A 23,580-nucleotide genomic window follows, 5' to 3' on the forward strand; every position below is an offset into this window, starting at 1 on the left:
TCCTTCAGAGAAGGACCCACGATGTTATGACCATGTTCCAGTATCAAGTATGAAGTGCCTTACAAATGCTTTCAGAGAGAACACAAGCCAAACTAATGTGTCAAAATAATGGCAGAAAGTAAACTAGACTTGAGTCAAATAATTCAGAAATTTTCAACAAATTCAGGGGTAAGTGAAAAAAATGTGGAAAGCAACAATCTACTTTTATTGTACATTGCAAAACTTTCTAGGAATCTTAAACTTGAGATCCAGAAAATGGCATTTAAGGAGAGTAGGGCAATACATGCTCAGTTTATAGTCAGTCTCTTCCCACATGTGACCTCTCATGACCATTGCTTGGTCATAACTCTGATGATTGAAGACTACTTATTTTTGACCTCCTGAGGCCTTTAGATACACACACACCAACAGCTGTTTGGGTTAACAAAAGCCCTATTAAGAAATGACATTAAATGTTTCTCCCTAAAGAAACAAAGTCTACAGCATTTTCTGTGACAAATAGAAAAATAATTTTGATGATTAAACAAACTCTATTTAAACATATCATAGTATTTTCTTTCTTTTTTTCTTTTCTCCCCTTTTGTGAATAGCAAAGCAAATTAATGACTTTTCAGTCTGTGCTTGTGATGATGATGTAACTGATTTTCTCAGTTGATCCCATGTGTGTAATTTTAGCAAAGTTGGGCAAATCCAAGTATGTATCAGCATAAATCAATGGGACACAGAGCACTTCATTTCAATATACAATGTTTAGAAAGATATGCACCAAATTAAAATCAAGAGTTATCTAACAGTGATAGAATTATAGGTTATTTTTAATTCTCTTTTTTTGTTTATCTATAATTTGAAATGTTTCTATAAAAATTTATTCAAATTAACTATTTTTGAAGTGTTCATCTCCCAATTAGAAAGCCTTTCTGTGATGGTTAGTTTTCTGTGTCATCTCTACTGGGCCATGGGGTGCTCAGATATTTGGAGAAACATGATTCTGGGTGGGTCTGTGAGGGCGTTTTTGGATGAGATTAATGTTTGAATTGGTAGACAGAGTAAAGCAGACTGCCCTCCCTCATCCAATCAATCCAAGACCAGAAGAGAATAGCTTGAGCTGGAACTGGTCATTTCTGGCCTTCAGACTCAGACTGAAATATCAGCCCTTGTTGAGTCTCAAGCCTTCAGGCCTGCTGGCTTTGAGACTAGAACTTACACCATGGGCTTTCCTGGGTCTCCAGCCTACCAACTGCAGGTCTTGGGACTTGTCAGCCTTCATAATCACATGAACTAATAAGGATTTTACATATTAAGGTATATATATAAATTGTATATATATTATATATATATAATCTTGTTGGTTCTGCTTCTCTAGAGAACCCTGACTAATTACCATAGGTCTAAATTTATTCTGTTATTATTTTATATGCAAGTGACTATCTCAAGGCATTTATCAACATATATGAAACAACTCACATTAGCAATAATTTGGCCTTTAACTTACTGTAATCATTTAACCTCTCTATGCTAATTACCATATTTACCACTAACACTAGTACCACATTTACCACTAAGTATCTAATTAAACATCTTTATTTAATTGTAATTTTTTTTTTTTTTTTTTTTTTGAGATGGAGTCTCACTCTGTCGCCCAGGCTGGAGTGCAGTGGCATGATTTTGGCTCCCTGCAAGCTCTGCCTCCTGGGTTCAAGGATACTTTATAATGCAAGTTGTTCTCTTACATCCTGGAGGCTTACATTTGGTTTTGTAAAATCACATGTATTTGATTTTAAAAGGCATTGCTGTATTATAGTAAATGTCAGTATACTGAAGATGTGACTGCCTTATATCATATATGAACTTTATCTGCTGACTCAAAGAACTGGTCTTCTGAGTGGGAGACTTTCTGTTCTGGGCAAGTGCACTAGTAAAAGAGGCTATAAAATGAAATTTTTATTGCTTAAAAAATATGGATAAGTAGGTAGACAGCTGGTTAGATGGAGGCATGAATGCATAGACAGACTCACATACTGCTACTAGTAAGATAGTTACTTGGATGACTAGAAGAATAAAAGTATGTAGGAAAGAGAGAAGTCACAACTTGGAAAAATAGGTTTTCTAGGTGCTCTGCTGTTACATTTTAAAAAGCATGTTTAAAGGGTAGGATGTGAAGATAGGCTGGAAGAAAATCCCTAACAAAAGCTCTACCAACCCTCTACTCTTCAGCTAGCACATTATGTGAAATCGTATTCTTAGGACACAGCTTTAAATTGGACATACACTTCCACTTGCATTGTTGATGGACATACATTTCTGCTATTTGAGATTCCAAGGCAGTCAAGGGATGGAGTTAGAGCGGTTTTATACATTGTTAATCCTTTTTTTTGTTTTTAGTTTCGGTTCCGGTGACGCTGCCTTTAGCACGCACCAATTTTGTCCATGCACGTTTTAGGCAGATAGTGAGAATTTGGGAGTCTTATGTGTCATGTCTCTTCTATCTTAAACTGGTCTGTCATTATAAAATTATAATCCTAGTTTGCTACTATTCAAAAGCAGAGAATAGAACTTCATGACATGATTGCTGGTATATCAAATGTTTTATTAATCACATAATGGTTATAATTAACTGATGCCGGCCCTAGCCAAATGACCCAATCTTTTTTATTTATCCTTATAGTGCTACCCGAATTCTGCATACTTTTCATAGGGTATGTAAATCTCTCCTGAACTCATTTGCTCATCTACAAAATGGGAAAATATAACTGACAGTCACTCCTTACATCATATGGTAACTTTTAAAAAATGTTATTTTTATGTTTTTTTTAAGTTTAATTTCCCTATGTTAAACTTATCAACAATCTTCGACTGTAAAATCAGGACAACTGATTAATGTAGTTAATTAACTCAAAAACTTAATTCTAATATTTACTTATTGTTCAGATTTCGAGATAACCAGCAAGTACCAAAAATCAAAGCCTGAGACTAATTTGGGAATTTTGCATGCTATAATGTCTTTCTTTCAATCATACATCCACTAAGGATCCATTATATGCCAGGAAATGCCCACTGTTGGGCTTATAGAGATAATTTCTTAAAAAGTTAATAGGCACATTGACATTGCTCAAACTCATTAATGATTAAAGAGATGAAAATTAAAATGGCAATACAATATCACCTGATGCTTGTTGGACTTGCAAAACATCAGAAAGCTAAAGAATGCTAAGTGATGCCAGGGATATTCAGATAGAGAAATTTCATCCAGGCCACTGAGAATACAGACTGGAGCAGCCACTATGGGGACTAATTTGGTAATACTTATTCAAATTAAATATATGCATAACCTATGACCCAGGAGTTCTGAATTGAGAATGTAATAAAAATGCATAATCCAAAGAAATTCTCACATGGGTGGATAAGGAGATATTGAACCACGTTCACTACAGCATTGCTTGGGATAGAAGGGGGTTAGATGGAAAGTTATAAGGCAGAAAAATTGTGGTGGATGCACAACACTCAGTATTCTGTAACAGTCAGAATCCATAGATCAGATCAATATTTAGCAATACAGGTAATCTTCAGGGTTTAGTACTCAGTGACAATGCAAGAAAGAGTAATATATTGAGGGAAACCAGAATAGGTCACCTCGACATCTACCTCTTTGACAAGAAAATTATTTTTGAGCTAAAGGCAATTAAGAAGCAGCAAATGGAAGGAAAATTTTCCCTATCCTCCTGCTCTTCTGCCTAAGGGCAGGATATAAATTCTCCTTTACTGGAGACAACTCTAAAGTCTTACTGGCCCAGAGACAGCACCAGAGGAATTTGCAAACAAACTTACTCGTATTTTCCACCCATATATTTACCTTCCCACAGTTTCCCTCCCTTGGAAGCCTAAAATAATTTTCCTTTGTCCTATCATTTCCCCACAAATTTATTGTTTTTTGTTGAAGGTGCTCTATGAGCCAGAGTTCCAAACCACTACCTCCAGTTACTTTTCCTTGGAGTTTTATCCCGTGTCATGAGCACTGCACGTTAAGAAACATGTTTGTTTCTCTCTTATTAATCTATCTTTTGTTATAGGGACCCATCCCAACTAAGAATTCATGAGGGTTGAGGAGGAATTTTTTTTGTTCTCTACAATATATATTGTATACACTATATGTATATTGTATAAAAATATACAATAGGAGAATAAAAATGTACAGATTGGTAATGGGAAACATAAAACACATTAAGTGCAATAAATTATAACAATAGTATAATGGAATTCTTCAGGGCAAACAGTGAAAATACAAAGGCAGAGTTAGTGACTGTAGTGAGGACAGGAGAGGCTGAGTCCAAGGAGAAGGGCAGGAAATACTTTGTGGAGGATGTGGAGGATATACCCCTTGGGCGAGTCTGTGTATTCTACTGTTAGCTCTCTTCCTGGTTTTGGGTCACTTACTTTACACTACTTTAGGCTCTAGAACTTTCTCTATAATGAGCAACTACATAGGTTCTGCATGATATTTATGGATGAGGTTTTGTGGTAACAGGAAAAAATCATGCGCTTCAGGAAAAATCCGACCTGGGCTTGGAGATCGGCTCTACCATCTATTACTTGATGAAATGCATCTTAAACCATCTGAGCCTCAAAATATCTGAACCTCAGCTCTTTCATTTTTAAAGGAAGCCCCCACAGAGTTTCCATTAGAATAAAATGTGATTACGTATGTCAAGTGGCTAGCAAAGTGTGTGGAAAATAATAAGCCTTCGTAACACTTAGCCCCTCTATGATTCAGCTTCCAAAATAGATAGCACTTAAGTAGTTTGTGTTATTACAGCATATAAAGGGAAAGAAAACCCTTTTTATTAAGCAATATCGATGAGCAAATTTTTGGAAGCTAGCTGGCTATAAATTTCTTAAAAATTTAATAAATTTTAGTTTAATGAAAACGTGTTTTCTAATCAGCTGAATTGTGGATTTTTTTTTTCACTCCTGTGTAATTTCCTACCAAACAGAATATGCTGGCTTTTTGATTTGGGAAGTTAATGAAAACTGAATTATTAAAAATCTCCTTCTTTGTAAATCTCAATTTTTGGTACCACCCTGTCCCTCACATCTGCCACAGCCATAGAATTAATTCCCATGTCTCCATTCTGGGCTATGTCGAGTATTTTACTTAATTTTAAAGTCAGATATTTTTGTGGTTATAATATCCTGCTTTCACACAAGCTGTATTTTAAATGCATCACACTTACATTCAATGAAGGGCGTATAATTGAGATTTCTGAATGTGGAACTTGTTAAGTTCAAAAACAAAGAAAAGCAAGTGTCTCATTTTCCAGACAACTATTCTCCACTCCCTGAAGTTCAAGGATACGTTTAATAAGATAGCAGAGGAATGTTGCATTTTTTAAAATCCAAAGACATTTAATTCAAAATGGAAAAAAATCGTGAAAAGAAAAAATTAAGACTGGGCTCAGTGGCTCCCGCCTGTAATCCCAGCACTTCGGGAGGCCTAGGCTGGTGGATCACTTGAGGCCAGGAGTTCGTGACCAGCCTGGCCAACATGGTGAAATCTCTACTAAAAATACAAAAATTATCTGGGCATGGTGGTGTGAGCCTGTAATCTCAGCTACTCGGGTGGCTGAGGCACGAGAATCACGTGAGCCTGAGAGACGGAGGTTGCAGTGAGCCTAGATCGCGACACTGCACTCCAACCTGGGTGACAGAGAAAGACTCTGTTTCAAAATAGTGATAATAATAATAATAAGAAGAAGAAGCAGCCTATATAGACAGACAAAACAACCCAAATTTCTTATTCACTAGAATTATCCTATGCAAATGTGTAGGTCTCTCTCTCTTTTAAATTGCATATGTGTGAAATAGGTATAACATGGTTTATGCTATAGGGTTAGAGGTGTTGTAAAGATTACAGGCATTATATGGAGATAATTTACCACAGTTCATGATATATAGTAATTACTCAAGAAAGTGAAGTTATTATACATTACTTCAACAAATATTTTTGAGCACCCACTAAATGTCAGGTTCTAACCACTGGAGATGTAGCAGTGAATAAAACAGGCAAAAACACCTAATTTTTACGGATGGTGAGAAGTCCCACGGAGAAAACCAAAGCAACGAAGAAAGGGGAAGCTGCAGTGTGAAGGCTTTGCAATTTTCAACTGTGTGATCAAGTAGGCTTCATGGAAAAGGTGACACTTAAAAGAGGATGAAGGAAACTAGGAATGAGGGAAATGAAGATTTGCTTTCTAAACGGGCAGCTCCAAATGGCGAGTCAGAAGAGCGCTCATCACGTAGCCTCATGCCTGGCTTGTCTTTCTGACGGGTCCTACACAAAATGAAACACGAATTCCACTTGAGAACCCTGGAGCTTCCCCGAATGAGAAAATCTGCAGGTCAAGAAAATAGGGGATTAAAGACTGTAGCCATATCTCCTGCCATTCGATTTCAGCCTATCCCTGCTTCATTTCTCATATGGAAATATATATTATCAGCAGGAAAAATTTAATTCTATTACATGTTGCATTAAGATTATTATCATTTTTGTTCCCTCTACTAGAATATCAGGCAGAAAAAAATAGTTTCTAGGAAGAGTGATTGCTCATATAACTCCGTGCTTGGAGATGAAAAATAATTTCAGCTGTGGGTTTGCAGCCAGAGCAAGAACAATCTGATTGTGAACTGCAATATGAAAGATAGAAGATTCCTGACAAGATCCTTTCTTTTCTTTACTTCTCTCTTTCTCTCTCTATCTCCCTCCAACCCCCTGGGTACCTCAGTATTGAAGCAATTCTGTCTGTATGAAAATATGAGTATAAAATATTAAAATAGCTGTAGAGTTTCAAGAAGGGGATTATAAATATAAATTCTTAGTCAAAAGGGTGTTGCCATTTGTTTTCACGTGTCTTCTGGCCCTTGGTCCAGGAAATCTACTGCCTGAGGGTTTTGCAACTTCAGGAAGTCTAAGAAAAGTCATGCAACCAAAATGTTCTACAAAACACAAACTTAGAGAAAATGCTTCAAAGGGTGCTGAAGACTGAAATGTACAGATATTTGATGGAAAACTCAGAAAAGATACATCAAATACCTCAAGAGACAGAGGATAGCCACCATTCTCTTGATCAGCAGCATCCTCACTGTCCTCAGAGCTGAAGTATACTCGGTGCTAGGCACTAAGAATCTATAGGCTCTGAAGAAAAGCTCTGCTTATCTACAACATAGCTGGGATTGCTCTTTAAGTATTTGCACAGGTATAAAACCATTACAGGACTGGGCGTGGTGGCTCACGCCTGTAATCCCAGCACTTTGGGAGGCCAAGGCGGGAGGATCACGAGGTCAGGAGATCGAGACCATCCTGCATGGTGAAACCCCGTCTCTACTAAAAAACATTTAAAAATTAGCCGGGCACAGTGGTGGACGCCTGTAGTCCCAGCTACTGGGGAGGGTGAGGCAGGAGAATGACATGAACCTGGGTGGTGGAACTTGCAGTGAGCCAAGATCGCACCACTGCACTCCAGCCTGGGTGACAGAGGGAGACGCTGTCTCAAAAAAAAAAAAAAAAAAAAAAAAAAAAACCTGTTACAGGTGAATCAAAATCTTCGGAAGAAAAACTGTCAGGAAAACACACTTGTTGAAGCAGTGCTTTGGGCTTCAGCTGTTCAGCTGAAGGAGATGAAGGAGAGGCCGGGGGTCTAGTCCTTACCATCATCTCTCGTATATAAAATTATAGTTTTGTCTTTTTCTCTCTCTGGCTAAAAATTAACAATGCAGAAAACTCAGGACATAGAGAAAGGTAAAAAGTAGAAAAGAAACATCTCACTGCTTCCTAAACTTTTATTTTTCTCCATTGATCAAATCAATTTTTTTCTTAGTCTATCTAGGTGAGATTATTATGTATATAAATTATTTTGCCTTTCTCTTGAGTGTTAAACTATGAATATATCAAAATTTATTTTAATGTGTTATTTGTAGTGGCTATACTATATTCTCTTAAATGGACATGTGAAATAATTCATTTAACTATTAATATTTCATATATAATATAAATAAAATAAAAATATGGCTGGGCGCAGTGGCTCACTCCTATAATCCCAGCACTTTGGGAGGCCAAGGCAGGTGGATCACGAGGTCAGGAAATCGAGACCATCTTGGCTAACACGGTGAAACCCCGGCTCTACTAAAAATACAAAAAGAAATTAGCTGGGAGTGGTGGCGGGCGCCTGTAGTCCCAGATATTCAGGAGGCTGAGGCAGGAGAATGGCGTGAACCCGGGAGGCAGAGCTTGCAGTGAGCCGAGATGGCACCACTGCACTCCAGCCTGGGCGACAGAGCGAGACTCCGTCTCAAAAAAACAAATAAATAAATAAATAAATAAATAAATAAATAAATGTATACATTTATGTAAAATATATTTATATTTGTATTTATATGTACTTTATATATGGAAATATATATGGATATATTTTTATATGTGAATATATAATTTTACATAGTTTGTCTTATATATACATAAATTATACTTTATATATTATATACTATATATAACACATAATATATATACTAACTATACTATATAACATATGTAAACTTACTATATATTATACAATTTACTATATTATATAATATAGTATGCTTATATAGTATATGATATAAATATATAATGTATTACCAATTATATATTATATATTACTTATTATATGCAATATAATAGATTGCTTATTTTATGTATACTACTTATTATAATTATGTAATATGGAGTATACTTTATACTATATATTATATGACTATATTATATAATACTAAATTATATAATTATACTATATTACATAATTATAAAGTATTATATAATACTATATTATATAATCGTATATATTATATAATTATGTAATATTATATAATTATATGCCATATTATATAATATATTATATATTATATAATTGTATATAGTATAGTATAGTTAATATATACACATATAAATATACTTAAAATTGACTATCATTAGTCTCATATATAGTTTCAGATATTTTCCTATTGTGAGGAGACTGAAAATAAGCCACAAATTTTTGCATAAAAATCTTAATTTTTAAAGTTAATTTCCATAATGGGAATTAATGATTGGAATAAGACTCTTAATCTGTGATGATATTTTTAAAAACAGTGATAAACAACAACAACAACCACAAAAAGCTCAAGTCCAAGGGTGGCAGGTGCTCAGAAAGGATGCAGGCTGAGGAACTGTAGCACAGTCCTAACAGCCCTCCTGGACTGGCAAGGCCAGGCCAATTGCTGGAGCCCTGGAGATGCGGGGTGAGGAGGCAAGGTGGGATGTCCAGGAGAAAGCACAGAAGCAGTATCTGGGGCTGTGGTAATGTGGAGAAGAGTAGCTGTTGATCAAGAATTTCAATATTTTTAACAACCAGCAGGGCCAGGCCAGGGCATATTAGATGAAAATCGGAACTGCTCTTGCTATATAATGCCAAATTACTTTCAGGGAAATTTTAATTTCATACCCTTACCTTTTGCACATGAAAACTTCCATATCACTATAACCTCATCAGTATTATATGTTATTGGCTTTTTAAGTCTTTTTGAATTATTCTTAGCAAACATTTGAAATTTCTTTAAATTTTTTATATTTTGAATAAAATATATTATTAGCTAATGAACCAAATATTTTTTCGTCATTTCTCTCAGATTGTTATTGTTAATAGAGATCAAGCTGAAGGAGACCCAGGGAATTGATCTCAATCCCTGCAACGCCCCCCAGTCCCCTTCAGGCATATATTATTAGGCTCACTATCTATAAAATGAAGATAACAACAAGTCACCTACACCAGAGTTGCATGACTGTGTATATTAAATTGCAAAGTTTTATTCAGCGTGACTGTTGAGGAAACTTGTGCACTGATTAAGAGACTGCAGACCAAAGTGGCACAAAAACTGGCAAGATACAAATTTGTCCTTCAGCAAAATTACAGATAAACACATGCCATGGACTTTTAGGTAGATTGTAAATAATCAGAATTGGGAATGGAAAACACTCTAACGTTAACAACAACAAAACAAAATGAGAACCTACCATACTGCTTTTTTTCTATTTTACCTGTTTAAGCCCATTGCTGCATTCTTATTAATTCTAAGGCTTTAGAACTAAGTTTATTTGCTTTTGTAAGTATACAGTCATTTAATCTGCAATGATAGTTTTGTCCTCACTTGGTTCATTATCCCTTGTTTTGCTGTTTCTAACTTTGTTGAATTAGACAAAGCAATCTTGTTCACTCTGCTTTTAATGACAATCACTCCAGTGTTCTAACACTATGTTCCATTCTCTCGAATCTGTAACTTACCTGTCTTTAACAATACCTCAATGCTCACTGAAAGTTTTAAATACAATACAATGGGGTAAGCTATTTTGGTAAAATTATTTAAGAAGAATACTTTATTTTTAATCATATATTTAACAAATGCCTTTAATAAAATGATGCCCCAAACTATAACTGTGTTTATCTAAAGCAGTTCTAAATCTTGTAGATTAGTTTATGATTATAATCTATATCCTTCTGGTAAAGGAGTTAACTGCTATGATGCTGCATATAAGTACTAGTTTTTACTCATTTTTAGTTATAAGCAATTAAAATCCATTCCCAAAGTTGTCTGCAGTCTAGAAACCCCATTAGAATACCACTTCCTCAATACAACAAACATGGTAATAGCCACACTACTCCGAAAAAAATTCCTACCTCTTTTCTAGAAGGTGACTCATAAAACAAGATTTCAAGACTGAAAGCACGTTTGACAGCCAAAACACACAAGAAATCAGTGCCTAAGTCCCTTCCATAACATATCTGTAAAGTATTTCTCCAACCTATGCTGACACCACTAGAATGACAGATAACATTTTATCTCCCAAGGAGTGGAAGTTATTTTCTATTTATGGACAGGTTTTTTTTTTTTTTTTTTTTTTTTTTTTTTTTGAGACGGAGACTTGCTCTGTTGCCCAGGCTGGAGTGCAATGGCCCGATCTTGGCTCACTGCAACCTCCTCCTCCCAGGTTCAAGAGATTCTCCTGCATCAGCTTCCCGAGTAGCTGGGATTGCAGGCATGTGCCACCATGCCCGGCTAATTTTTGTATTTTTAGAAGAGCCGGGTTTCACTATGTTGGCCAGGCTGGTCTCGAACTCCTGACTTCAGGTGATCCACCCCACTCGGCCTCCCAAAGTGCTGGGATTACAGGCGTGAGCCACCAGGCCCAGCGAACATGCTCTTACACCGAGCCAAGAAATCACTCTCTGAAGCTTTCAACCATTAGCCTTTGAGGGCAAATATTCTATTGTTTGCCCATCAGAAAATATACGAAAATGGCAATAAGCACAATCAAATTCTTTTTTCCAAGCAAAAACTACCTCAATTCCCTGTATTTTCTCGCACATTTTAAGTTTGTTGATCTGTACTGTTGGCTTACTATGGATCATTGGTAAACATTAACCTTTGCTTCCTGCCACCTCCTAGTTTCTAAACCTGACACACTGGATCTCCCAGTTCCTACTTGAATTACATTCATTCTACTGCCATCCAATCAGCTTAAAGTATTAAGCTTCTGTGTTACCTTAACATGTTATTTATGAAAGGAGACAAGGTTAATAATCTGATAAGGTTAGATTTTCAAATAGCTAGTCATTGCTAAGTACCTAATCTCTCCCGTGAAAGGAAAATAAAATCTTGGGACTGCAAACTCACTATGCTAAAAGGAAGAGTTACACTTGAGAACTGGGTCACACAAAAACTGCTTTCCCTTTTGTACCTAAACAGATAGGTGCAATGACAGAGGGCCACTGTTTTTCCAGGTGGCCCCATTCCTTTTACATATAACATGTGGATTCAGTGAGTACTAATCAAACCCTCACAAGAAAGTGACCACTTACCTCACTCCCTACCCTCCCTATTTTTTTCTTTCCTCCTCTCCTGCTGCTCTTCCCCCTTTAAATATTGAAGCCCTCAAACACCTCTTTGGAAAAAGCACAGATCACAGATGCTACTGCAACCTATGTCTCTTTTTCTCAGTTGCATCTTCAACCTTGGTAAAATAAACCTCTAAATTGATTGAGAGCTGTCTCAGACACTTTCTCCTTTACCAGGTTAAGAATTAACTATTAAATCTGTTTAGTACAATTTGTTGGACTGGACTAAAGTCAAGAGATCTGGGTTTTGTTCTGCCTTGATGGCCCCTAGGTTTCTTATTTGTGAAGTGAGAGTGTTGATGGTCTCTAAATTTTCTTCTAGGTTTTAACCTCTGTAGAAATGCTGGTGTCTATATACTGCAGAACAGGAGAACCATCAAACTGCTCTCAACATATGTCAGAAAAATTATTACAAAAAATATTATGAGGGTTGATAACACCTGTATTTCATATATGAGTTGCTTGAATGGGTTAAAAAATTATCTATAAACACATATAAAATTATTGGTATAGCAATGGTATAGTGGTTGAGTTAGTATACAATAGGTTAATGAAAATAGAAGTAGGAAGCTGGATTAAATATGATTATTTGAGTTATAGTTCTGTCTAACTCTTAAAAAACTTTCTGGCATTTGAACATAAGAACCAAACAGTGGGACAGATAAAATGATTATCCTTTAAGCAGAGTCCAGAGCAAGGAGAACACATTGGCCGTGACTGCTTTCTGGAACATGTTTTCAGGTATAAATATATGCACTGTAAATTAATAGCATTCTCTCTTACCAAAAAGTATATGAGTTTCTTTTTCCCACATACCATCTAGCATGAAGACAACACTCATTAGAAGTTGAGTAATAATGAAAACTCCCATCAAGAGGTTTAATTTAAAGAAGCATCAATGTTGATGGACCCAAAAGCATGTTCTATGAGATTTAAAATATATGCATTACTCTCAAAACCTAAAAACAATTGCAGAAATTAACAACATGAATACTTCAAGACCCTGAATAAAGCAATTCTGACCACTCATTGTGTCTCATTAAAGCACACAAACTCATATACATAAACATACATGCATAACTTTACACTTCCGAGTTTGTTCTCTGTAAAAGCTACATGGTCTGTTTTTCTGTTCATGGTTTGTTTTCCTCTCTTTCTTCCTATTGGGTTCACATAATATTTATTTCATACATTTTCCTAACATTAGAATGTGTAATCTATGGATAACAGTGTTATTTACCAGTATAATTTATTGATATGGTAGATGACTCAAAGAGTTTGCCATCTATTTCTTTTCTTTTGAATTTCTCAGAGCCCTAATAATTGCTTGGCTTCTAAACTGAAGTGCCAAGCACCTTTGCAAAAACCTCACATTCTCTCTTAAACTATGAAAACTCTTTCCACACAAACACCAGACTCAAGAGGAGAGGCTAATCGATAGGGCATATGTGCATCCCCTCCCTGCTCATGTTTCTGAAAAAAATCAAATAGACCACCCCCCCCAAAAAAAAAAATGAGAATTAAGTGGTATAAAAGTAGCAGTTTCATCTAGGAAGGCTTTCAGCTGGTTTGCTTTTGTGTGTTTTTGAAGCACGGTGGGAGAAGTGGTAGCATCATTATGAATGCTTAGAGGATATTTGCACCAAAGCCATGTGCCTATCTATTTGTGCAAACAAGGAAAGAAAATTGAGGTAGTAGAACCTGTAAACTAAGACAGAAATGGGACCCTATGAGATGCATTACAGGAGCTGAGCACAAAGGACTCAACAGGATCAATGGCCTCATTTGCTAGGGACTGGAGTTTAATGAATGATTTGGAAGGATACTCAAGCCATGGGACAATACAAAACTCTCAGGCACCCTGTAGATCATAGAATATGTGGGGAGACCATTTCTCTAAGGCAAGGATAGAAAGTTCCTTGCTGTATAGTAATGCGTTGTTCTGCCTGATGCTTGCAGTCAGGCCATAATAGGTGATTAGATAACCATCTCCCAGTTGCTACATGAGCACTCAAACTAAATGAAGTAGAGTGTCCTCTCCCCTCAAAACACTGCTCTTTCAAGCAACAGACACCTAGACCTAGCGATTTTAAATGCATTGCTTTTGATTTCATATAACTTAGTTGGGTAGTGAAAGCTAAGTATATATAACTTGAATTTTTCTTGGAGTTTTTCTTACATTTCTGATTGATTTCTTAGGAAAAGTGACCTTAAAGGGCACCCACACTCTCCCCAAGGTGGAGTTTGTTATTAGTACATTATTAGGGCTCAGCCAGAAGAACTCCAAGAGTTGTTCCTTTTATTTTGTTAAGTTCTCTATATTAGCTTCCATGTGCACCTTTATGTAAGGACTCACTGTGCAGGCCAAATGTTCCTTTGTCTAGATAGCTTATAAGCATCTGGATAAATTTGCATTAGAAATTCAATTAACTTTATATTAAAAGGTCAATTAACTTGGCCATGATAGAGATTGTTTTTAATTACTTTTTCTTGTAGGGCTTCTCTTCTTGTCCAAGCACAAGTGACTCTATCAAATGATAGTCTCATTGCCTGTTGGTTGCCTGAAACTCATATCCAAAACACACAGGAAATAACTGTCTTGGTTAAATGAATTAATAAGACATTCTAAAGACAATTCGTAACTATTATAATTTTGGGGACTTAAAGTATAACCAATAATGAAGTATTTTAGCTTAAATACACTCTATGGTATTGTTCATGACAATCCCCTTCATTGTCTGTCTTTGTTGGTTTCTATTTTCTTGGTGAAAAATGATAATAAAGTAAAATGATTTTAACGATTAGTTCTTATTACACTATATCACAGTGTATTTCATGAAAAATTAACAAATAATGACATTAAAAATCAGTGATCTCTGTCGGGCGTGGTGGCTCATGCCTGTAATCTCAGCACTTTGGGAGGCCGAGGCAGGTGAATCACCTGAGGTCAGGAGTTCGAGACTAGACCGGCCAACATGGCGAAACCCCTTCTCTACTAAAAAATACAGAAATTAGCCTGGTGTGGTGGCAGGTTCCTGTAATCCCAGCTACTCGGGAGGCTGAGGCAGGGAGAATTGCTTGAACCCAGGAGGTGGAGGTTGCAGTGAGCCAAGATCGTGCCACTGCACTCTAGCCTGGGCAACAGAGCGAGACTCCGTCTCAAAAGACAAACAAAAAAACAAAAACAAAAAATCAGTGATCTCATTTCATTAGAGAGCTCTTGGTTATCTTTGTGTTAATATGAGCCACAATTCAACTCATGCATGGGGCACTAGAACACTTATACTTAAGAGGTTCAAGGGATTACCACTTGGCATTAAGTTACAAGTGACAATACTGTCCACTTGATATCAAGTTGTAACCATTACTGAACTATCACTCAGACAAAAGAAAATAACTAAAGATAAATATATAAATAATACATCTACATATTTTATATATTAATGTATTAACCCAAACTTCCAGATGACTTAAAAATAAAGCAAACCCTGTTCAGGAGTTGATATGAGGAAAAGTCTTGAGATGAAACTTATTTTACTTTTGCGGAAGGGAATAGCCTTCACCCTCCAGGAGCAATAAGAATGTCCTGAGCACTTTGTAAATGTTACCTATATCACTCTCACTACAACCTTATGAGATAAAATTCATTGTTCCCATTTTACTGATGTTTCAGCCAAGATCATACAGTTCACTGGAGGCCGAGTTACCTGTGTCCATCTACCTTTCCAGACTTTCAATTTTCCCCTAGAATGAAAGCGCTGGATCTAAAAGTAATGAGACTATAAAATGCCTATAAAAGGATGCTTAGGGCTGGGCGTGTGGCTCATGCCTGTAATCCCAGCAATTCCGGAGGCCAAGGTGAGTGGTCACGAGGTCAGGAGTTCGAGACCAGCCTGGCCAAGATGGTGAAACCCCGTCTCTATTAAAAATACAAAAATTAGCCAGGTGCCGTGGTTGGTGCCTGTAATCCCAGCTACTCAGGATGCTGAGGCAGGAGAATTGCTTGAACCCGGGAGGTGGAGGTTGCAGTGAGCCAAGATTGCACCACTGCACACTTCGGCCTGGGCGACAGAGTGAGAATCCATCAAAAAAAAAAAAAAAAAAAGTGCTTAGGAGTTATCTGAATGCTACAGGTAATTCTAAGCATTCAGTTTTGGAACTGAGTAAGAGGAAGGGAAGAGATTAGGCCCATGCCACTCAAAGAATGAGTCCACAAGAATGTAAATTAACTCTGTCATTGAGCACATTTTTCCCCATGGTGAGACTTTCTCAATGAAAAAAGCTGTGCATCAGTTTATATTCCAGTACACATTTCTTTTTTCTTTCTGTCTTTTTTTTTTTGAGATGGAGTCTCGCTCTGTCACCCAGGCTGGAGTGCAGTGGCGCGATCTCAGCTCACTTCAAGCTCCGCCTCCAGGATTCATGCCATTCTCCTGCCTCAGCCTCCCAAGTAGCTGGGACTACAGGCGCCCACCACCACACCTGGCTAATTTTTTGTATTTGTAATAGAGACAGGGTTTCACTGCATTAGCCAGGATGGTGTTGATCTCCTGACCTCGTGATCCACCCACCTCGGCCTCCCAAAGTGCTGGGATTACAGGCGTGAGCCACCGTGCCCAGCCTCCAGTGCACATATCAAATCTTCACATGGACCAATAACAGTTTGAAAAACAGTAACCAGTCCATGAACAAGGCTTTAAGTGGCACAAACTTAAGAAGCTTATTATGAGATTTTCCTTTTCTGTGAGTATTTTAATCATTTTGGATAAGAGTTATCCTTAAAGTTATCCTATTTGATTTTTCATCTATCAAAAGAACAAGTCACATCCCTTATTCACAATAGAGATAGTAATGAAGGCTAATGTCCTAAACCCTGTAAATCTATGGGGGCGTTAATGTTAGTTGAAGTAATATTGCTAGTTTTAATAAGCCGATCTCTTCCAAAAGCAAAAAAAAAAAAAAAAAAAAAAGGCTTCCTAAAAAAATGAGCAATATTGTCATCACACAGCATAATGTTTGAAGTGAAATATGAACTTTAAAAATATATTATTCATACCTGCACCTCCGCCTATGCTTAGAATCTTAATTTCTGATTTTGTGTCTCCAATCCTGAAAGAAAAAAATTATGTAGTTTTAGAAAAATGTGTTAGGTGCTTTGTGAAATCTGATTATCTAGTCTAGTTGAAGAGAACAGACTAAAAATACAATGAATGAAAACTAGGCCAACATGAAATGTCCCAATTATATCAGTTATATTGCCATCTTTAGAGTATATTTCAAAATATAGGTTTTATTCATTAACAATCTTGAATTGGGAGACTTGGAAATGGCAGTATGTATATCTCAGAGGTAGAAAATGCCATTTGTTTGGATATGGTTTGGAGAACAAGAGTAGAAAAAGTGGATTTTTGAGTCTAGTCATATAATAAGCCACTCATCGTAGATAAAGGAAAGGCTCAGGTGGTTCGCACCATCTATAATGTCTGCCTTCTTTCCTCCTCCTTTTTTTAACCTTCCTTTTAATGAATAAGTGTTTATTAAACATGCATTATGTGTATTCTATCCTAGGCATTAAAAAAACAGATATCACTTTGCTCTCAAAATGAAATGTGAGATAATAAAGCCCGAATTATCACTCAGGTACTAGAAATAGAGTGGAGTGGACAGATTGGGAAATAAGCCAGTAGGACTTGCTGTTAGATTGATGTGAAGAGGTCAGAAAAAAATATGAATGCGCAATGACTTCCCTGTTTCAGGCTTGGATGACTGGGCAAAGGGTGATGCCAAAAAGGAAGCTGAGAAATATAGTTTGGCAGCAAGCTTATGTTTTGTCAGGGCTTTTAAAAAAAAATATGAATTCAGCAGACATTTGGATTTGCAAGATTTAAGTGGGGAGGAGAGAAATCAGGGTCAATGATGTATTCTAGAGAATCATCATCATAAAGTAATGGTCAACGCTAGAAGAGTAGATTCCCTCACCCAAAGATATTGCACAGTTGGAGTAGTAGTGGATGGTGATGCAATACCAACTTCTAAAGATCACTGGATTGTGAAGAATATACAAAGAAGACACAGAAGAAAAGAAATAAAGCACAGAGAGGTACTAGAGTAATTGGAGGCAGAGAAAGCCCATCGTCATGGCAAAAACAGCAGAGTGTACTACTTAAAAAAGGAAAAATCTCCATCGAATTTGGCAATACGAGTGTCTTTAATAATAGCAGTTTTAAAAGAAGATTGAGGACTGAAGTCAGATGGCAGTGGGATTAAAAGTGAGCTCAAAAATGAGGAAGCAGATCTAGAGTCTATTGAAACAGGATGAAAGAAAGAGAAGGAAAAGAGATGACTGCTATAGGGGAACCATGAAGGGAAAAGGATGGTGTTTGTTTCTTTGGACTTTGGGATGGTAAACAAAACTGTGTTTTGTCTACAGTGCAAAAGCCTGCACAGTCATAGGATGGGAACAAAGGTTGAAGTAAGGTTCAAAAGGAATCTTGCAAAGTCTAGGGTCAAGAACACCTATAAATGATTTGCCTTCTTCAGTTCTAATTATCCTCCAACTCATAATCCTGAGTCCTAACACATCTATTTCTATCTACACCTTTTGTTCATTCTTTAAAATGCTTACATCTGTGACAGCATAGGGAGGCTACGAAGCAGAGCACCAAAGTTGAAATCCCAGGTTACTGATATGTTACCTTGAGCAAGTTATTTGACATCTCTGTGAAATAAGATAATAATATCATCTCTCTTGTAGGATTATTAATAACTGTTTCTAACTCATGGAGAAGTGAGGAGTCAATGATTTAATTCATGTAAATCTCTTAGAAATGTATCTGCACATGACAAGCACTCCACATATATTAGCAATTATTATGATACTAGGCACATGTAAGTGATTTATGTGAATTAACTCTTTGAATCCTTAAAATTCCTCTATGAGTTAGATACTATTATTCATCCCATTTCACCTATTATAATGATGTCAAATAATTATTGAAAACTTACTATTTTCTAGCCAAGGATTTAAATGTTTTATATACAACAACAATAACCAACTTTACTGTTTATAGTTATATACTGTAATTTTTCCTGCCTCCAAGCCTTGCCCCACCATCTACCCCCAAATAGGGGACTGAAGAATTCCTCTATAAGGAAACAAATCATCTCAGTGATAAAGTTAACATGATTTTATATCTGAGGATCTCCCAGGAAAGAGCTGAGTCCACACTCAATTCATCAGTGAGCTACTCACTCAACAAATTCTGCCCAGACTTACACAAAGAGAATCTGACTACCCTTTAGTGCCTCATTATTTGATTGAATAGAAAACCAAGGCTCATTAGGTGGTTGGGGAGCCCTCTAACATAAGAAACAGAGATGGAAAGAGGCAGAGAGAGCAGAGGAACATTTTGTAATGAATAAGAAGGTATTACATCTGGGAATGATGAAAAGAATGCTATAGAAAACATGCTTGGAAATTAAAAATATAATAGTAAAAAATTAATAGATGGGCTGAAAGAGGAAAGTTGTAGCAAACTGGAAATATAAGGAAATTAGGTAATCAATCCAGGAAGTATTTGACGAATAAAAGTTCCAGAAAAAGAAAACAGTGGGGAAGAATGATTACCAAAGTTCCTCATAACTGAAGGATCTGAATCTCAATTGAAATAGCCAGGGAGTACCCACAAAATGGGTAAAAAGGAACCATTTCACAACTCAGTAGTTTAACATTTCAGAATACTAGACATAAGAAGATTCTAAAAAGTTCAAAATAGGGAAAACAAAACACATAACAATGTAAAAATTATTCCACATGCCAAGGATGAGAATTTTGAGTAGTATTTGATGTATTTTTTTCTCTTATTGAGACTGGATCTCACTCTGTCATCCAGGCTGAGTGCAGTGTCTCAATCATATCTCACTGAAGCCTTGATCTCGCAGACTTAAGTAATCTTCCCACTTCAGCGTCTGGAGTAGCATATGCATGCCACCTTGTTTAGCTAATTTTTTCACTTTTGTGTAGAGATGGGATCTTGCTATGTTGCCCAGGCTGGTCTCAAACTCCTAGGCTCAAGTAATCCTCCCGCCTCAGCCTCCCAAAGTGCTGGGATTACAGGCGTGAACCAACACATCTGGCCAGTATTTTATTTGTTAACAGCAATTCTGGTATCTAAAAGACAGTGGAAAAGTACCTTTAGATCTATGATACAAAACCATTTTCAGTATAGAGTTCTATATCCAGTCAAACGATGAACATAGAACCAAGGGATTTTTAAACATACAAAGTCTCAAAAAGTTTACCTCTCGTTCACTCTTAAAGCTCTTAAAGAATTCTTCAGGAAACAAAGGACCGAGGAAACAAAGAAAAGAAAGGCATGAGATACAGAATCAGGGAATCAAATACTGGAGAAAAAAAATGATTCTCAGAAAGTGAAATAAACTCCCTCCTTAATAGTTATATAGCAGGCCAAAACAGATCTTCCTGAACCGAAAAAAAGAACAGAGGGCTTCAGAAAAGTTGTTCCCTTGGGGTAAAATAAACAGATTCCTTGATATGTTTGTATGTATTGAGAGGAGATTAATATATATGTCTGCTTGGGGATCAAAATAGTAATATGTACATAGAGAACTAAGAAAAGAAACCAAAATCAAGGCAGTAGTCAACTCTAGGGAAAACAAAAAGTTGTACATAAAAGGAAATGTAAGCATAGTCTAATATATTGCTCAATTATTAAGAATATGTACATAGGCAAAATAACATAAACACTCAAATTATTTAACCAAAATTCTGACTACATATAGTGACATGATAGGGTGGGAAATATGCATGCTTACTTAGCTATTTTAATACAGCAAAATGAAGAAATAGAACAATAACATGTTATTTTGAATTATGAAGGAAAATTCCATAAATAACTAAAAGATTTCAAAGTGCTGAAAGTGGTTGCTTCCAGAGAGTGGGAATCAAGAATGGAGTGGGTGGGGTTTGTTATAGTCCCCACCCACTTTAGAACCATTTGATGGTTTTGAGAACCATTTGATGTTTTAAAATATGAACATGTCTTGCTTTAATAAAAATTGAATAGGCTCGCTCCACACTCAATTAGCACAGTGAGCCACCAACTCAACAAACCCTGCCCTAACATACACAAAGAGTATCCTAATCACATTTTGGTACTTCATAACTTATAGACAACTCTAAGTAACAATTTTAAAGGTCCTTCAGCTAAATCTTCTTTCAAACACTACCTTCAGGAAAAAAATTACTTTTTAAATAAATGACACTGCGTCTGATCATTCCTAACTATATACTACTAAGACAAACCCTTATAACATAAGGTTAAAATGCCCTTAAAAATTATAACATAAGGTTAAAATGCCCTTAAAAATTCTTCAGTCTTTCACAGATTTTATAATATTTCCAGTTAGATTTAAACTTTGAAGATAAGGAAGGGATCATTCATCATCGATTATGTTATCTCCATCCACGGTACCTCTTCAAACCAAACTGTGTATGGATGAAGAAAACCAAGGATCTGGTAAGCTACAGACATGAGCAAATACTTTTAGTACTGAAAAAGAATTGGGAAATTAACTCATTACCTTTAACTTTAGAAATGAGCAAAGAAACCCAAAGAGGTTAACTATAATTAGTTCCTAGGTAAGAAGTTACCTATATTCGCTGTTTGCTTTGATGTTTGCATCCGTATCCTATTACATATTAATTTTTAATATATAATATCCTATTTTTTGAAAGCTAACATTTAAAATCTGAATCATGTTCATAGAAAAGGAAATAAAATTTTATATACATCTAATAATGCCTGCTCTGGTCAGACATAGGTACTGCCCTGGTGAAAGAATTTCAGCCCTACAATAGAGAAATTCAGCAAAAGATAAAATACCACTTTCCTTTGCTGTTTGCAAATTGGATCCATAGTCATTTCTTCCCAGTTTTCCATTATTATTTCCTGAAGTAGAGTGAGTTACAGCAAATCACCCCCAGATAGGTGATTTGATTATCTTTAGCATGTGGAATCTGTTACTCTCATAATGCTTATCAGCTCTGGCACAAATTGAACACATTAATCACCCAAAAAAAAGAACTCTGCAAGAAGGATAGGAACCAGTGAGTTTCACTGATAATGGGAAAATGGTTCTTTTTTTAAGGAACACATTGCTAATATTAAGTTGAAAGAAAAAGACAATTTTGGGGAAGAGAGTGATAACTATAACAATGGATAAGGAAAATTAATTTAAATGGATATTATGAGAACCGAGGCACTCAATCCTCAGGGCAAATCGTACTTTGGCAATTATTTATATTTGATTCTAATGAAAAGCATACCATACTCCCTTTGGGACTTTTTTGGGATGTAAAATTTGGAGGAGGGCTGAAAAATCTGAGTTCGAAGATTAGCATCTTATCTTTTCCCAAATGAACATGGATTTGTGCCTTCAAATGGTTAACGCTTATCTCTATGCAGCTGGAAATACAGCACAAATGGGAGCCTTTGAGTGTTTAAAGCAAACGTGGAACCAAAGCACTGCAGGAGAAAGGCAGGGCAGGGCAGAGAGGAGGGGACGAGGGGGAGCTGCTATCAGTAATTCGCCCTTATCCCTGTGCCCAGCCTGCGAGGCTGAGCGAGACCCATCTATCACTGACGCACAGCCAGTCTGAGGCTTGTCCCTTTGACAACAACGTCCCTTTTGTTACCTTGCTATTATGCCTGGCAGCTTCTTGTCCATGAATTCCTGCATGCACTGGTGTTCCGTGGAATGGTTGAGAAACCTCCGGAAAGATTCAACATATTTCCCGTGGTCAGAAAACAAGCTCCTCATGGAAGATGCCATATTTGGTTTTCTGAGAAAGAGAGCAGGAAGCAAGGTTTAAGTTCCCCTCCTTCTCTTCCCAGTTCCCTCTTTCTTTCCCCACCCCCACCAGTTTCTATCCAAAAAAAAAAAAAAAATGCTAAGCTTGTTTTGAATTTAACATGCCACAAAGGCTGGCGTGCAGAGCTCATTACTGAGTCAGTATTTGAACAGGACTTTGCACTGATACTTTAACCCCTACACGGTTGTTTTGTAAGAAATAGAAGCATTAAGCAAGGCTGTAAATCCACTGCCAAAACTTTTCAAATTCCTGAGGTTGAAAGGTCATAAAAACAAACTGTATTCAAATCACTTCCTGTTTTGTCAGCAGAGCCACAAGTAAGTTCCAAGTGGGAAAGTGACTGTTCGAAGTGGCAAACACCAGGATAAAGAGGATAGCTACTCAGCACTCTCAGAAATCTACAGCAGTGAAATCTTTAACGAAAGACTGTCATCTGCCTCTGTGCTTTCTACGGGATTGTTTTGGGCCTTTACATCCCTCAGCACTTGAATTTTCAACTTATCTGCTGCATTTCTTCAAATGCTGATTTGTTGTAACTCAGAAATTATCTTAAGAGGAAGTCATGGAGGAGGAGCCCAAGAACTCATAGCTAGAAGGTGTCAGAAGCTGCATTTAGGGGAATGAGAGTGGTGAGAGAAGTCTTGGAGCAAGAATGCAGGACGCCAGGGTAAAAGTCCAGTCCATAGAATCCTTCCCTAAGCACGCCGAACAAGACGAGGTCATAGATACTTC

The 23,580-nt window shown here is 36.7% G+C and overlaps 1 protein-coding gene across 4 annotated transcripts in view; it reads right to left on the reverse strand.

Annotated features, from left to right (window-relative positions):
• The window catches only part of HNMT (histamine N-methyltransferase), a 50,210-nt gene extending 27,361 nt beyond the window's left edge, over positions 1 to 22,849 (reverse strand). Inside the window, exons 1-3 of one of the 4 annotated variants that reach the window (XR_009211928.1) lie at positions 22,672 to 22,849; positions 19,835 to 20,124; positions 17,011 to 17,063 (exon numbers count right to left, since the gene is read on the reverse strand). Coding sequence is in view for 3 of the 4 variants with exons in the window: in XM_032145833.2 (XP_032001724.1) it covers positions 6,196 to 6,386; positions 17,011 to 17,063; positions 22,672 to 22,808 (381 nt within the window). In the remaining variant the exon portion in view is untranslated. Of the gene's footprint in view, positions 1 to 5,976; positions 6,387 to 17,010; positions 17,064 to 19,834; positions 20,125 to 22,671 lie in introns of those variants that run through there. The other 3 variants (XM_032145833.2, XM_032145832.2, XM_032754133.2) reach the window with 3 other exon arrangements.
• Positions 22,850 to 23,580: the final 731 nt, after the last annotated feature.

This window comes from Hylobates moloch, unplaced genomic scaffold, assembly GCF_009828535.3.
Source record: "Hylobates moloch isolate HMO894 unplaced genomic scaffold, HMol_V3 SCAFFOLD_24, whole genome shotgun sequence".
Classification (NCBI taxonomy): domain Eukaryota; kingdom Metazoa; phylum Chordata; class Mammalia; order Primates; family Hylobatidae; genus Hylobates; species Hylobates moloch.